At 39.8% G+C, this 17,026-nt stretch overlaps 1 protein-coding gene across 3 annotated transcripts in view; it reads right to left on the bottom strand.

Annotated features, from left to right (window-relative positions):
- Nucleotides 1-17,026, bottom strand: part of LOC107091851 (triple functional domain protein) — a 118,890-nt gene that overhangs the window by 70,597 nt on the left and 31,267 nt on the right. For all 3 annotated transcript variants that reach the window (XM_015386017.1, XM_015386018.1, XM_015386019.1), the window contains exon 2: nucleotides 16,412-16,462. In XM_015386017.1, the coding sequence (XP_015241503.1) occupies nucleotides 16,412-16,462 (51 nt within the window). The remainder of the gene's footprint in view (nucleotides 1-16,411; nucleotides 16,463-17,026) is intronic.

The following is a 17,026-nucleotide window of genomic DNA, read 5'->3' as shown; positions in this document are numbered from 1 at the left end:
GATCGATATATATCGTTATTGAATTATCGCCCAGCCCTAGGCTGCACTAAAATGAAATTGTCTAGAGAGCTGTTCTAAATTTCTTTTTGTCAACACTTGTGTATACAAAATGATAAAATAAATCTGTCTAAGTCTAAGATGTGATACACCAAGGTGTACACCCTATGAAATATTGCTAGTTAAAAGCCTAAATCAAATTATCTGATCATGATATGTATATATGTACTAAGAATTAGATCAGATTAAATCATTTGAGCATGCACAGAGCTGTCTAGTTACTCAGAAAAGTTGTATTAGTAGAAGAAGAAGCTTTCTGTTTTGTAAACAAACCCGTAGTTGTCTGCTTATTCTCAACTTTAGCTACTCTTTGTGCCTGCCCCTTAAATTTCTTTTTCTTCAGTCCTGTCGGTTGATGTAGGTTTTTTTCCAATATTGACCTTTGTCGTTAACACATTGGATTTTGGTGGTCAGTTTTGTTAAGGGCTCAGCGATACATTATACTAATGCTTTTTTGCTACAGGCAGGATGGCATGTTTATCCGCACATCACATTTAGAGCCACCTCCTCCACCAAGGACCAGGAGCCATTGAATGAGGGTTAGTAAAGAGAAAAACGGACCACTGTTGCTGAACATATGCAGAGGACATGATTTTACTCCAATGATCCGAATATGTGTGTACATGGACATCAATCGGAAGAGTTATCGGAAAAACCAACTCTGATTGTCGGAATGAATTTTTTTCCAATGTCTATGATGCTCATTTACTTACTATTGTCCACAGAAACGATGAATTACGATGGATTACAATATGTGTTGCAAACAATATATCAATCTCAATTATTCCCTCAGAGCTGTATGACACTTAATACTTTATTCTTATAAAGTTTTTTAGATTTTATAAGAATAAAGTCTAAAAAACAAACACATTTTTTTATTTTAAATAGACCTTCAATTAGGGTATAAAGCTATAATAGAGTTTTGTAAATAAACTCTGCTTTAAGCTTCTCTCCAATCTTTATCACTGCTATGTTCTGTGGTTTTCAAAGAACAGCTGGATTGATGCTGAGATTAAACAGCACAGAAATCATGTTTGATACATCGATCACTTCTCAAATAAATTAGGTTTACCAGGGTTTTGACAAACACATACCATTCCAAAACATTTCTGATGTGTAGCCGTAAAAAGACTGTTAATCAGCCTTTTTTTTTAATCACTTTTGTTCATTTTTATGATCCATCAGCAGGTACCTGGGTGAGGAACAACATACATCTACAACACTGCATTCCCAAATGCAAATATAGCATGTGCATAAAAAAAAGGGTTTAGAAGCAAAGTCTCATCAGTTTTGTGCTCTCTGCAGAGCAATGGGACAGGAGAAAGTGGCACAGCAGCTAAATATAGAGTGGCCAGGTTGCGCCCACTCTCTCTTACAAACACACACTTAGCTCATGCAGAGGGACAAGGAGACATTTCTGGATAAATGATTAGCAGACAAAACTTTAAAAATAAAAAGGCTGGCTAAGGAGACGTTGTCATAGGCGGAGGGAACGGGGAGTGAAGGACGAAAGGAATAATGAGAAGTTGGAGTAAAAAGGAGAGGATAACGGCACCAGTCACTGTCAGATCTGTCCTCTACTTGTTTTATCCTTTAAGCTTTTTCTTTTGCACTTCATCCTATAGAAGTTCACTTCACATTCATCAGGTCCACAAACAAACTAATATGGCTACCTTGTACCTGTCAGAGGGATGAGGGCAGAGCCGGTGTGTGCATACTGCCACCTGTGACTGACTGTCCAACAAGCCATGCTTGATCACTCTTCTGTTAATGTGGGGAGAAAGGGGCCACCTTCAGCATCAGCTCATGAGACGCTGGATGGTTACGTGCTGCGGGGATCCACAGTGGCCAGGGCTGCAGCAGCAATTAAAGCTAATCCTGGGATTCCTGAGGCGAGATATTCCAGTGCTCCAGACAACCAAAACCAAGCATTTTTTCACCAGTTCCCTGCACATTTACGTGGAAAAGCTGGAGCAAACGTTTCCACTCCATGGACTGCCTCACTACGTACCAGCAGCGGCATCTGTGTGCATCTCATGGGGCATAAGGTGAGCTGCTAATCTCTGTGTCTTTTGGTAAGACCAGTTTCCCCAGGGTAATCCTAATTGTGTAGGAGGGGCAGCAATTATAACATGCCTGCACTGCATTTATGAACCCTGGGAAGCTGCTTAGCATAGCATGAGAGCTGAGGTTGATGGGCAAAAGTCCTTAAAATGCAGGAGGGGCTTGGCTACAACACAGACACGCCACAGACTTTCCAAGGAAGCTAAAACAGCCACTTAGACTATGTGTGAATAAAGCATCCAGCATACGTTCACCTCTGAATCTTTACAGGAATAAACGTTTATAAACATTATTTTGGTTTGTGAGTTTCCTAAAAGGGATGATCTTAAAAAGTCTTGTCCAGACAACTCAAATCAATTTTACACCACCATGCAGAAATAAAACGCAACAAGTTCTAATGGAGCATTTATACTTAAAAAGGCATCTGATGCATCATCTTGGACACTTATGCAAATAGAGCAAAATGTATAAAGACGTCTCTGACATGTCTGGAGGAACCTTTTCTACCTTCTCTTGTGTACAATGGCAGTTGGTTTGGCTTTATTTGCTTTGGTGGCCGAGGAAAATGTAGTTTTAACATGTTTTTTAAGCCAGTGTAGGTACCAAAACTGCTCAGGTCCTGCACACACCAGTGATGTTACAATACATGATTGGCTGAACATTACCACATGATGTAAAACATTGTGTTTGCCCAGACAACGATAATAACACTTAGCGTCAGTGTGCTGAGTCGGTAGCATCAGTAGCGTTAGGGTGTCTAATGACCGATAAAGGTTTACCTGATCGATAACAAAACTGAAAAAAAAAAAATTTGTATGTGGAACAAAGTAACTGCAAGACCGTGGTGTAAAGGGGGAGAGCTGGGTAGCGCTGCGGCTAGCTGTGTTCAAAAGCTAACAGGTTAGCCTCTTTTAGCTGTGCTTTTAAGCTTGGTTAGTTAACCATATTAAGCTACACTACTTTTAACTTTGTGTCAACAACAACCGTTTGTTTTCTACAATTAGAATAACAGTTTGGTCTAAAATCTCTACGAAGGTCATTTTTAAGATGTCCCATTTGTCCTACACTGCCCTCAAATCTTGATAAAAAAATGTAAATAAGCTGAGGCTTTTTTTGTCACCTTGTTAAATGGCAGAGCTCAGTCTTAGAAAGCACTTTACTTTCCTTCAAGACTGACAATGATTGTTTTCTACTTTACTTATGACGTCAACATATGGAATTGCCATATCTTGACGTCATAAGAAGGGGCAGGGCCCCAAACAGATCTGATCACCTGAGCAGATCTGGTATCTACACCAGAAATGACACCACAAATCAATATCTGCAGTCAGTTCATGAGGTTTATGATCCTACTTTTCATATTCTGTTACTCTATGCCTTACTTTGATTACAGCAGGCGCCAGTGGAGTTGAGAAGGTCTCTAGTGCAAACGAGGTTCAAAATCTCTTAGCCTTTTTCATTAGTACCAACTCTTTTCATCGCTTTCTGTTCATCTTAGCATCATTTTCTACAGGGGTGGTTTTTCATTACAATAGATTATCATGGTTTAGGGGTTTCCTCACGATTACCACCCTGCACAAGACCAGCAGAGTGAATGAGCGCTTAAGGGCTGGTTATACTCCTGCAGGAGTGTGCAGCAGTGAGCTTGTCACAGATATTTTTGATTTATGGCCAATCTTGAAGCGTAGTCTGCGGCATGTTATTCCACGCCACAACGCAAGAGGGACAATCAAGAACTAGCTGTGGGTCTATTCTGAAAAAATAAAGTTAAAAACAATCCACTGGACTTTGTTTCCAAGTTTGAAGACATTTCGCTTCCCATGCAGGTAGCTTTTTTACATTCATAATGTCAGCAATAGCGAGTTCGAGGTTTTATACAGTAGCCCAACAAAACCTTGTTTTTGTTTTGAAAACATGCAAATTAAAACAGACAAAGGGGTCCACCCCTTGGGAATGGGGCTACTTTGGCTTCTTTTGTTAGCCTGCAATGCCCCATTCCCATCTAAGTTGTGTACAAAAATCAAACAGCATAGAACCTCCCCATACTAGCTGACATTATGGTAAATATAGGCTTGTATGCTCACTATAGGGCTCAGGCACCATTGACTCCGCCATTATTTCCATCTGCATACCAAAACATTCCATCTGTCTGGCAGCTGAAGCTTGGTCAACCCTGGAATGTGTGAGCAATAGGCCAATGGAAGAGAGGGATGAAATACCTTCAAAACAATTCAACAGACATACAACCAGAAAAGAAATACGTTACGTTTTAGCAGCCATTGAATTATGGCATAGATTCAAGGCTCACTACAGTGGACCATGCTGACTCTGGATGCCTAACCCACAAACGATGAAAAAGATCAAGAATCAAATACCGATGTTTCTCATCACAAATGCATACATTTACCTTCTGCCATGGCAACGAGAAAAAGAAAAAACTCTCTGACTCAATTATGTGACAGTGTTTAAGTTTAGTTACTTTACACATTAACTTGTTTTTGCAAACTAGAAAGCTTTGCATCTGAAATGTTGTTTTGTACTAAATCTTATTTAAATTGATAAACCCGATAAAGAACAAAATAAAAGCAAAAACAACAAATAACATTAAAAATGGAAAAGGTGCACAGAAGCCGTACAGGAAGCAGAGACTGACTGCACTACTTTTAAACAGCCGCCTGGTTCTTATTAATATTTAATAAAGATAAGGAGAGATTTAGGAGTTTGTCGCTTCTAAATCAATTGCAGACTATAGAGAGGTCGAGATTAGCTGCTATATCCAGACAAGAATGAACAAAAACTTAATTTCCTTAAAGAAGTACCTTATAAATATAAAGATAACATCTTTAGATCTATAATGATCTGTTTCCACACTTCTACTATGTAGTTTAACTTTTAAATTCCCCCACTTTGTTCCAGACATGAAAAATCTACCTGAATTAACTGGCTGGCCGAGGAAAAAATAAAGTTTCACTGTCCTTTTAATAACACAAATGATAGGGATCTCCGTGAGTAAGATAATAACTGAGATCAGTATCTTAAGCGATGATTCAATTTTGCAACTTCCCAAAATTTGCCTCCTATTTATTTTTTAAAACTAAAGATTTTCCAATCAATTGACCAGTTTCCTTTTGTTTGGCCCAGATCAGTGACCAACAGGGCAAAAATGAAAACTGATTTATTTTCTTCAATTTAGTCAATGACGCAAAACCAACAACTCCTAAAACAATGTCTAAATTAATTGGCCAACCTTGGGGCAATTTTTTTTCTTTTCTTTTTCAGATTTATACATATAGGGACGGATGCTTTGATAGACAAAAGGCGACAATTTTTTAACTCCTTCATTTTATGTTGGATTTAAAAACTCCCTTTACCAAACAACCACACATATCAGTCCTAAAATCATGCTTAGGAAATGTTAATACAATTAAATAAACAGCTTAACATCTGAATTAGCCAAAAAAAGCTTGAGCTGCTAATCACTAGGAAAACAACTCAGAGTAGCTATTACCTTAAAGATTTTAAGTACATTTGGAAAATAAAAACTTGACCAGATCTTAAATCCACGAGAATGACAGTATATAAAAGGCTATGGTTAAACTGTTAACAGTTCAAGACAAAAATAAAATCCCAAATCACTTTTACCCAAACGACAGACTGGGCTCTTCCTGGGTGGCTGAGCTTCTGTGGAGCTATCACAGATAATGCTGCGCCCATGAGTCAGAGAGGGCAGCAGATCAGAGCGAAATGCCGGGTCGTGTCCATCATCCCTCAGACGCAGTCGACAACACGACCGGTTCATCGTTCCCGGGTCACCACTGTCGCTGGGAGGGTTTCTGTTTCCGTCTCAGATTATTTTAACACATAAACTGAGACATAGCACAGCTCAGAGACTTCTCCTGACAGGTCAAGTGTTCATTACCTCACAAACAACGACAAAGCACTTTATGCAAACAAGTCAATGACATGATTGGGGCAAAATGAGTCAGGGTGGCGGCAGGCAGCTTGTGCATGCTTCCATGTTTGAAAGGAAAGGATAAGATGTGAAACGCAACAGCTGCCGGGATCAGGAGAAATGGGTCGGGTGGAGCCGTCAGCTGAGGCGATGGGTAAAAAACTCCCTGACAAATGGAAGCCTTCGCTTAACATTCTGTTTGATTAAAGGGTAGTAACACGCAGGCTCAATCTCTTAATGGCTTCGAAGCAGCTGAATGGGTCAATATGGTCCTCGGCCAGCTGCTGTAAATCAGCAGGAACCAGAACCCTGCACGTGTGAGTGCATCCCTGCATAGCTCCAAACTTCCCACGTTCATATCGTGCCAGAAATTCCGGGCTAAGGGATGTGTGGGAATAGCTGGGATTTTTTTAAAGCTGAAGGAGGGGGTACGGATAGTCCATCTATGAAGCCCCCCCAGACCCCCTTTGGAAGAAAGCTTGGTTGGGAAAAAATAAATAAATAAAATTGGACCGGATGGATTTTCTTCTTCTTTTTTTTTTCAGAGCACTGCTGTTTCAACATGGGAAAACATCTGAAATGAATGAATCAAATTCTGACTGTTGAAATTGAGCCCTCTCAACATGGATACATTTTACATTTCCCATGGACGAAATTTTGATTTCCAGGCATTTTCTTGCCAACAGAGCCACATCTGATGGAATTGCTGCACTATCATGGTTCCAACATAAAAAAACCCCAAAAACATAACATTAAGCACGAGAGAAAAAAAAAAATACTCAGAAAACACATGGGATTAATAGCAGCAGGTTTTCAATGCTGTAGGCCTGTTTGTTTTCCAAAAAGCCTGACAACAGTGCATTTGAATAACAGCATGAAAGGCATAATGAGCTCTATGAGAAGCTATTTATAAGCAGATCTAGATGGTATAATGGAGAAAAAGAAAAAAAAAACATAAGATAAATATGTGATAAAGCGACAGATGCCAACTCTGTTAAAGGGGTCATAGAATGCAAAACAGAGTTTAAATTGCCATAGATGAATAACGATAGTTCAGTGGGTCAAACGGACGTACAGAGCCTCCTTTCTATGCAAATCTAACAATTCCAAACTTCCACCATAAAACAGGCGAATTCAAACAAAGCACCGAATTGGTGTCAATTTAGGGATGTTGTAGCCTAGTAAACTAGCCCCACCCACCAGCGGCCAAAATAATTTTTGCCTGCGAGTGGTGTAGCCTCGATCAATGCCCCAGGCCCTAGAATTGGCAGGCTAATAACGCAGCGATGCGTTTTGAATTTCTGGATACAAAATGGGCGGGGTTTTGAGGGCGAGACAACAAAGCTGTGCGATGCTGGAGAAATCACAACAAGGAAGATTGCAACAACTATTGAATAGTTCTGGTTTGACTTAGCTTTGGAATCAATTTTGGAAGGCTTAGACTTGGGGTTTTCTCATTGAAACATGAGCAGGAAGAGGCTCTACGCTCATTCATTTTTAAGAAGGACATTTACCGTTTTACCGACAGGCTGTCTGTTCACACTCCCCCACCAGCTTTCTGTCGCGCTTACTACATCTTACTACATTTGCAATAATATCGCGATAGGGTAAAACGAGATTTTCTAACCGCAGAGGCCGCAATTTGACGGGTCATGTGATCGGGGGTGACTTGCTAGCAAAGAGGTGAAAGTCGATACTTGTATGCGAGTAACCTACTGAAAAATGGCCTCAGACTTCACAAAAACCGACACAACTGAAGGTCTTGTATGAAAGAGGAGCAGTACGTCACTTGTGCGAAATTATTTCGGGTGTAAAAAAAGAAGACGCTGCGCAACGTCAGGTGTTGTGCAGGTAAGAAGACATTTGTTCGCTAAACTTTTCCCGCATTATAGTGTGTGTGATGCAACTGACTGGAGATCAGTTAATATTATTTTCGTATATTATTTTATCTATATATTTATAGACTGTCCTGTTAAAATCTGGCAGTGTTTAACGAGTGCAGTCCATATGTTTATGTATCATCGTTTAAAAGACATGAGAATTAATCTGGGAAAAATAATTGCATGTAACTGCAATACTAAGCTAAATAAAAATCACAATTAGATTATTTTCCAAAATTGTTCAGTCCTAGCTATGAGCTTTTAAAAGATTTTCTGCAGCTGCATCAGTTTTTTTCAACTATTTGTTTTTACTTTTCTCCCAAACAGTCTCCGGCCTTCAGATGACATACACTGCTCATCTAAAGGCATTTTCCCAGAGTTTCAGGTAATAAATGAGGTTTTAGTACTGCGAGTGCCAGGGATAACCCTTCAGGGATTTCACTGAACCCAGCCTTTTTTTTTTACCTGTCAAAGAATCACCTTGTTACTGGCTTTTCTCAGGCATGATTGAGTCACTCTTCTGCTCCTGCTCTCATGAAGTTTCACAACACTATCTCTTTAAAACTTTTTTACTTTATGAGAGTGACTGTCAAACTTTTGAAGTTTTAGTTTAGGTCAGAGCAAAGCATTATTCTTTATTTAGGAATAACTCTTAAGGGCATAAACTGTCCAAGAATTTGTACATCTGTATGATGATTATCAGTGGGAAATGTACAATCATTCTCTGATAAAAAAAAATAAGTAAATAAAAATCACAAAAAACTGAGGTTTGGTTTGGGAAAATACAGAATGGCTGTATTTTTTTCTGTAGGCTTCAATATTCCAGGCCTCATACCATCCCCAGTATGTATCTTCTAGTATATTTTGCCAGTTGGGTGGACCTTCATTGTACTTTAAGGCCATATCTGGGTTAGATAAAGTATCCAAGTAATTGATTCATGATTATATCTAAAGTTGATCAATCTTATCTACTGACTAATAACTAATGGATAAGTGGTCATTTTCCTATTAACTGAAAAATACAGAATTTTTTTCTTTGTATTAATTTGATAACATATCTACAGTCATGGCCAAAAGTATTGAGAATGACACAAATATAATATTTTCACATGATCTGCTGTCCTCTGGTTTTCATGTGTGAATGTCAGATGATGTCATCACATACAGAAATACAATTGCAATCATATTATGAGTAACAAAAGCTTTTAATGACAGAAAGAGTTAATGCAGCAAGTCGAAATTTGCAGTGTTGACCTCTCTTCTTTAGGACCGCTGCAATTCTCCCTGGCATGCTCTCAGTCAACTTCTGGACCAAATCCTGACTGATAGCAGTCCATTCTTGCACAATCAATGCTTGCATTATGTCAGAATTCCTAGGTTTTCGTTTGTCCACTCGTCTCTTGAAGATTGACCACAAGTTTTCAATGGGATTAAGATCAGGGGAGTTTCCAGGCCATGGACCCAAAATCTCTATGTTTTGTTCCCTGAGCCAGTCAGATATCAGCTTTGCTTTATGGCAAGGTGCTCCATCATGCTGGAAAAGCATTGTTCATCACCAAACTGCTCTTGGACGGTTGGGAGAAGTTGCTCATGGAAGACATTCTGGTACCATTCTTTATTCATTGCTGTTTTTTTAGGTAAGACTGTGAGAGGGCTGACTCCCTTGGCTGAGAAGCAACCCCACACATGAATGGTTTCAGGATGCTTTACAGTTGGCATGAGACAAGACTGGTGGTAGCGCTCACCTTGTCTTCTCCGAACAAGCTGTTCTCCAGATGTCCCACACAATCGGAAAGGGGATTCATCAGAGAAAATGACTTTACCCCAGTCCTCAGCAGTCCACTCCCTGTACCTTTTGCAGAATATCAGTCTGTCCCTGATGTTTTTCCTGGAGAGAAGAGGCTTCTTTGCTGCCCTCCTTGAGACCAGGCCTTGCCTGGACACCCGCCTGCTGCCATTCCTGAGCAAGCTCTGCACTGCTGGTAGCCCGATCCTGCAGCTGAAACACTTTTAAGAGACGGTCCTGGCGCTTGCTGGTCTTTCTTGGGCGCCCTGGAGCCTTTCTGGCAACAATGGAACCTCTCTCCTTAAAGTTCTTGATGATGCGATAGATTGTTGACTGAGGTGCAATCTTTCTAGCTGCGATTCTCTTTCCTGTTAGGCCATTTTTCTGCAGTCCAATGATGACTGCACTTGTTTCTTTAGAGATAACCATGGTTCACAGAAGAGAAACAATTATGCCAAGTACAAGCCTCTTTTTAAAGTGTCCAGCGGTGTTATTCTTACTTAATCATGACAGATTGATCTCCAGCCCTGTTCCCATAACCAACCACACCGGTGTTAATGGAGCAATCACTGAAACAAGGTTAGCCGGTCCTTTTAAGGCAGGGCTGCAATGACGTTGAAATATGTTTTGGGGGATAAAGTTAATTTTCTAGACAAATATTGACTTTGTAATTAATTGCTGTTACGCTGATCACTCTTTATAACATTCTGAAGTATATGCAAATTGCTGTTATAAAAACTGAAGCAGTAGACTTTTTAAACATTAACATTTGAATCATTCTCAAAACTCTTGGCCATGACTGTTTGAGACAGACATATTCAGACTAATTTACAAAGTCTAATGAACTTAAATCTATTAGCTCACTGAATAAATAAAAGAAGAAGAATAGAATATAAAATATAAAACAGCTATAATCCACCATCAACAGAGATGTACAAATGTTATTTAAAGACTAGGTATGTCGCTCTGGCATACTGTCAGACTTTTCTTGCCACTAGTGTTTACGGTAACTGTGATAAAGTTCTCAGTTTTCAAGGTAATTCCACAATCACATGCTTTTTGTAATGGCTTCCACTTTTCTGACATTGCATCCTAATTTCTGTTAAGACGTTAATGCTGCTGCACCATGCAGCATGACTGAAAAGGCTCCATTTGGTAGTTTATTGACTGTATACATTTACAGACTGTATACATTTACAGACTGTATACATTTACAGACTGTATACATTTACAGATAGCACCAAATAAATTAATTCCGCATCCCTGTCATCACTGAATGGTGCAAAATAATTCTGCATCATACTCTATTTGGATGGTAAAGTTTCTGCTATAATATGCGTCATTACTTCTCGACACATTCGGGGTGCCTCCATTTAAGGATCTATCTGTAGAGCATGCAGGTAGCAGAATAACTGTTACCTTCGCTTGCCATCCCTAAAGTTTTAAAAGGGATCTAGATCAGTGGTGTTTGTAGCATGGTAAAAACCAGTATGTCACTGCCCTAGAAGAAGTTATTTGCCAGAAAGGTGTTCTGAACCATCTTACTGCCTTGCTTAAGGAGGCAGAGATAACCACACAAACCAGAACCCTCTTAAAAGCCCCTGGTTTGTGTGATGTGGTATCATGGCACCATAAAGAGGTCCATCTTTCATTGTTTCACGTTTCAAGCTGCCTTGCAAAGTCCGAACCCTTAAGAAGATAAAACTCCCTTTGTTTTTTGTAGGCCTTTCCTTTAAATTGCCCTATTATGTAGCGGTGCATGACATTAGGAACTTCTATAATGGCGATATTAGGTGTAATATATGACCATTTTTTTCTTTTGTCTTTTTTTCACCTGTGCTTGTTACCCTTTTTGACTATGACCTTTTCTGTAATGTCATTCTTTTGTCCAGTGTGACCTTCTGAGATTTTATGCAGCAAGATAAATGTTGTAAATGAAATGTAAAACTGGGTATACAGCGGCCAATGATCGTTGAACTCCAAAAATTAGTTTAGAATATTGCAATAACTGCATGATATACTATACTGCTGTTATTTCGTGCTTTTTTGTCTTCAGTCTACACCATTAGGGTCCTCAACTGGGCCAAGAATATATCTGTATACAACATATGACACAACTGAAGGTTTTTACATCTATCACTTAGATTTCTTGTAGAAACCATAAAATTTAGGAAAGTTAATATTTATGTGCAGATTTTGACTCTTTGTTGATATAGTTTTGAAGAAATGATCACCTAATAAATACTCCAAGGTTAATTACAGTTTTAAATAAACTGTCTACAAAATGTATTTAGCCTTTTGCTCATTTCTTCTTTTTACATATTTAAGCTATTCTTAAAACTTGTTTAGAATCCAAAAGCAGAAAATGTAATTCTTTACAGTGTCTTCATATTTGACTTTGAGATTTTAAGAGGGTTTTACACCAGAGCTCAAAGCAGCCACTGCATGAAAACAAATCACATACCACGTGTATTGTACAGCCCACGATTGTTAAAACATTACCTCCATTATAATACCACATCCTAGCCCTGACTCACTTTTCTCACCCTGCCTTAGCTACCATTAGTCCACTTTACCTCTGACAGCTCCTGCTCCACTTCTCTGGCCTAATAAGGAGGCTCTGATTGGTTAATGCACCCGTTGTGTTACTCCACTCCGCAGAGGCAAAACGAACTTATCACCCACAGCTGTGGCACAGTAACAACACCTTCACTGTGGCTCCAGCTGGCGCTGGTTATGCCCCTGTACATGAGTGACCAGTCAAAGGAAGGAACATCGAATTAGGGTCTGCTGGTTGGGTTAGGGGATGTGTGGCTAGATCTTTGGCTGGGGTTTAAGGTCGTAACAGATCACTTGTCAGAAATATTTAACCGATGACTGTCTTCAGACAGATTTAAGCGTTACTGTCTCTTTAAATTTCTGAGGCTGCTCTACAGACTTTCAATTAGATTATCTTTTGTTTATGAGATGCTCCTCTCTAAAACATATTTACTGCTACAGTTTCTCCTTTTTGTCTCTAGTTTTAACTTTTGGACTGGAAGAAATCAAGAGTGACGGCTCACCATCTTCCTTTTCGCCTGCCTCCCTTTCTGTTCTCTTCATCTACCCAGACCTCTAATAGCAGGGTAGTCTAACCGAGCGAGAAGCAGGCCAGGGTTACCCCAGCGACCCAAACACAGCAGGAGAGCGGGTGGAGGGGGAGACGGTGGAAAAGAGACAGAAGAGAAAGACTGCTTGTTATCGGTGCCAGGAGTTCATTTATCCGGGGTCCTTTGCAGCCACCTCTGTTTGATGAGCCGTGAGCAGACGGCGAAGGAGGCTTTGTTTGCCACTCATCGACTGAAATTTCTTAACACTAACATCTATCTTAGGACTTGCTGAGCCACCTGGCTGAGGCTAAACAAAAAAGGATGATTTTTATAAACGACTTTATCAGCATTCGCCGTCAGAAGCCACTTGCGGGTCGAACTGCTGAAGGTTTTCTGTTATCATTCTGCTGAAAAGTGCCATCTAGAGGAGAGTCTGCATGCCTGCATTCTTCAGTTAAGAGCTGGAGATTTGAACTTGGCAGCAGAAGCCTTTTCCTTTCTGTCCAACTAGTAAAAGCAGCCAAACGGTGATGACATCCAGCCTCAATTGAGGCCTTAAGTCTTTAAAAGCATTATATGAAGTGCTGACAGACATTTTCATACCCTTTAACATCTCACAAAATCATTCACATCAAAAGCAACAAATTATCTTTAATGAAATTATCATATGTCCTACCACCATATATCCTTCTCACATATAAAGCCTTAAATGGCGACGCTCCATCTTATATCAGAGATATGATTGTTCCTTATGTTCCTAACAGAGCACTTCGCTCTCAATCTGCAGGTTTACTAGTGGTTCCTAGAATTTCTAAAAGTAAAATGGGAGGCAGGTCTTTTAGTTATCAGACTCCTCTCCTGTGGAACCAACTACCAGTTTTAGTCCGTGAGGCAGACACCCTGTCTACTTTTAAGGCAAGCCTTAAACCTTCCTTTTTGATAAAGCTTATCGTTAGAGTGGCTCAGGTTATCCTGAGCTATCTTTATAGTTATGCTGCTATAGGGTTAATCTTCTGGAGGACATAGGGACCCCTATTCCATCATTCCATCTCTATTCTCTAAATCTGCAGAATCTGTTAGTTCAATCTCTAAATGTATGCTCTCTCTGCCTTTTCTCAAAGTAACTTTGCCTTGTCTGTTCCTGTTTGGCTGTGACACCATCCTGGAGAGAAATATCAGCTGTGCTGCTGCCATCAACACCTTTGTTATATATGTTCGAGTTCGGTCTTTTTTTCCAGTTTATTCCTGTTTCTCTGACTCTGACTGGGTGGGTGTGCTCTCTTCATCCTCTGATGTTGGAGGTGGCTCAGAGCTTGTCTTTCTGGCTGTGTGTTTCCTGGACGGGGCCGCCTTTTACAGGCTCTTTTTGTATCTCTGCTTCTGTCTCCTTAAACCCCACTCAGCCTCAGCAGATGGCCGCTCACACTGAGCCTGGTTCTGCTGGAGGTTTCTCCCTGTTAAAAGGGACCTTTTCCTTTCCACTGTCACTACAAGCATGCTTAGTGTGAGGGATTGCCTTCGAGTCAATGAGTCGATGCAATCAACTGGTTTTCCTTTGACTGTATGATCTGGTGAACTGTAAAGTGCCTTGAGATGACAGGTGTTGTGAATTGCCACTATAGAAATTAACTGAATTAAAATTGAATTGAATATGTAAATGACCAACTCAAAGTATTAATTATGCTATATAAAACAAAGTTTTACTTTAGGACATTCACAGTCATGTCTTCAGGTGCATAAGAGCCAACCTGTAACTGCAGATTATCCTTCACAGTTAATCAAGAAACTACTTCAATTTGTCATTTAATTGTTCCAAAGCCTTTTGGGATTTGTCTGAAAATGCTATTATACTAATAGCTTCATGAAGTGGAAGAACCAATAGATGGGTAAGACTGGAATTTGGTGAGAAATTTCCCCCAAGCTATAAAAATCTCATAATGATCTTTATAATCAGTCATCTGAAAATGAAGGGAGCGCGGCACAGTTCCAAATGTAGCAAGACATGTCTGTCGACCTAAAATCAGAGGCCAGGCCAAGAACATGTGAATCAGAGAAGTGGCCATGAGTCCCATTATAAAATCTGGTTGTGGACGACACAATCCTCCCCTTTATAGAAGGGAAATGGTAAGACATCCTGATTGCAGTTTGAAACAAGCCACATGAGGGAGACAAGAAGCAAAGAAGGTGTTCTGGTCAAATAAGGTCTTCCTTTAGTCATTAAAATTTAGACCCAGAGAAACCCCAAAGCAATGTGGATACAAGATGGTGGTAGAATCATGCTGTGGGGAAGGTATGCTGCAGCAACAATGAGGATAGACAGCGATTCACCTTCTAGTAGAACCATCCTAATCAAATCGGCTTAGACTAAAGTAGACTAATGTGCTATAATGGCCTAGTCAAAGTCCAGACCTAAAATCAATTTAGAACTTGTGGAACAACTAAAAAGAAGTTGGTGTTTTCTATCCAATCTGACTGAGCTTGAGCTATTTCTCAGAGAATGGCGAAAAGTATTGGTGGATATATGAAGCTGAATGGGACATTTCTGTAAGAACAGCCCAAACTTGCTTCTAATGATCGACTTAAATGGAGAAGAAAACAAATGCATACAATTTTCACCTTGTTTTTACTGTAAAATTGTTTTAAAACCCTTCATCCTGTTAGCTGGCAATTATTCACTACTTTTTGTTTTTCCCTCATATCAATTAAATGCAATGCAGTGATATTTGAGGTTCTAATGTGTGGTCAAAGTGAACTAGGTACTGATACTTTAACAAAACACTGTAAAAACCTGCAATTGTCCTCTTGATTAGACATAAAAAGCACAGATTACTGAAGGCTCTGTGAAATCAAACCAAACGGATGCCTTCATATGGTCCCCTTCCTTCTGTGTGGCTCGCTCCTGGAAGTCCCTGAGGCTTTAGAGCAACCTGCCAACTCATTGTCCTCCTTTGGATCTTGGGTTTAAGCTTTTCCTCTCTCTCCTCCCAAGGCTGCAACAATGCTTATTATCTCAAATGAATGTCAGCAGTTTGTTGCCTTTATTTTCTTTTCAGAGCAAAAATCTGTCTGGAAAATATTTTTAAAACATCCTACTGATAAATGGAGGAGAAATAAATGTAAAGAAATCAAGTTGATTGGAGAAATTTTGTAACAGAAAAAATCACATTGGAAAACAAAGATAGACCTGAGCTCTATTGTGATACTAAACAAGTAAGTGTTACCGGAAAGAAAATGAGAGGCTTAAAGGAATGGAGGGCTAAGTTAATAAATTACAGCAGAGCAGATGGCCGAATAGTCCATATGAGCTGGTTGCTATGAAGATGGCCGCTTAATGCAGGGAGCCATTCGTCTTCCCAAGATCGCTGAGGGAGGGAAGGGAGGAGCGACATCAAGGAGATGTGAGGGATTCAGATGACAATGACCTGTCACTGTGAATTATTAACACTGTTTGCACACGGGTGGGTATGACATGTTTGACTTTCACCATCTAGAACATACGTGTATCAAGCATCCCCAGACAAGACGGTGAAATGAAGCAGGAAAATATCGTGTTTGTTTGTGTGTGTGTGTGTGTGTTTGCTACCTGCTTTCTGGCTCGACACATCTCCTTTTGGCTCTTTAGGGTGGGATTCGTCTGTCGACACAAAAACACACAACAAATTACCAATAAATACCAACACCCACAACACAACTGGTTTGATTTCGTAGGTTGAAATGATTTCAACCTCAACAGAGAAAAATACTCCACAAGAACATCAATAACACTATATTTCAAGGCTTCAACGTTTACAACCCAGAATGGGAGAGTGAAATGCCATGACAACAAGTGCTGCAGAAATGTCACAAAACACAGTGTTAAATCGTTTTAGAAGTAAACAATCCGACCAGTAATTGGTCTGGCATTTAAAATCCAGGAGGCTCTTGGCTTAACGGGCGGCTAATCCAATGATGCTAAAATGATTGTTATTATTATTATGAGTTATTAGTTGATAAGAACTGCATCCTGCTGATATAAATACAGACCAAGTTACAATTGTTCAACTGCGAGTGAAAGAGAGCTAACAAAGTATTGCTCATGTGTTTTTATTTTCAGCAACATTATCACTCACTGAAAACTTAAGGAAAATTCAACCCTCAATTTGAGCACAGGAAGGAAGGAAGGAAGGAAGGAAGGAAGGAAGGAAGGAAGGAAGGAAGG

Source organism: Cyprinodon variegatus, unplaced genomic scaffold (assembly GCF_000732505.1).
Source record: "Cyprinodon variegatus isolate N-32 unplaced genomic scaffold, C_variegatus-1.0 Scaffold354, whole genome shotgun sequence".
NCBI classification, from domain to species: Eukaryota; Metazoa; Chordata; class Actinopteri; order Cyprinodontiformes; family Cyprinodontidae; genus Cyprinodon; species Cyprinodon variegatus.
Note: the sequence above shows the minus strand (reverse complement) of the source record. Positions and strands in the feature narration are given on the sequence as shown.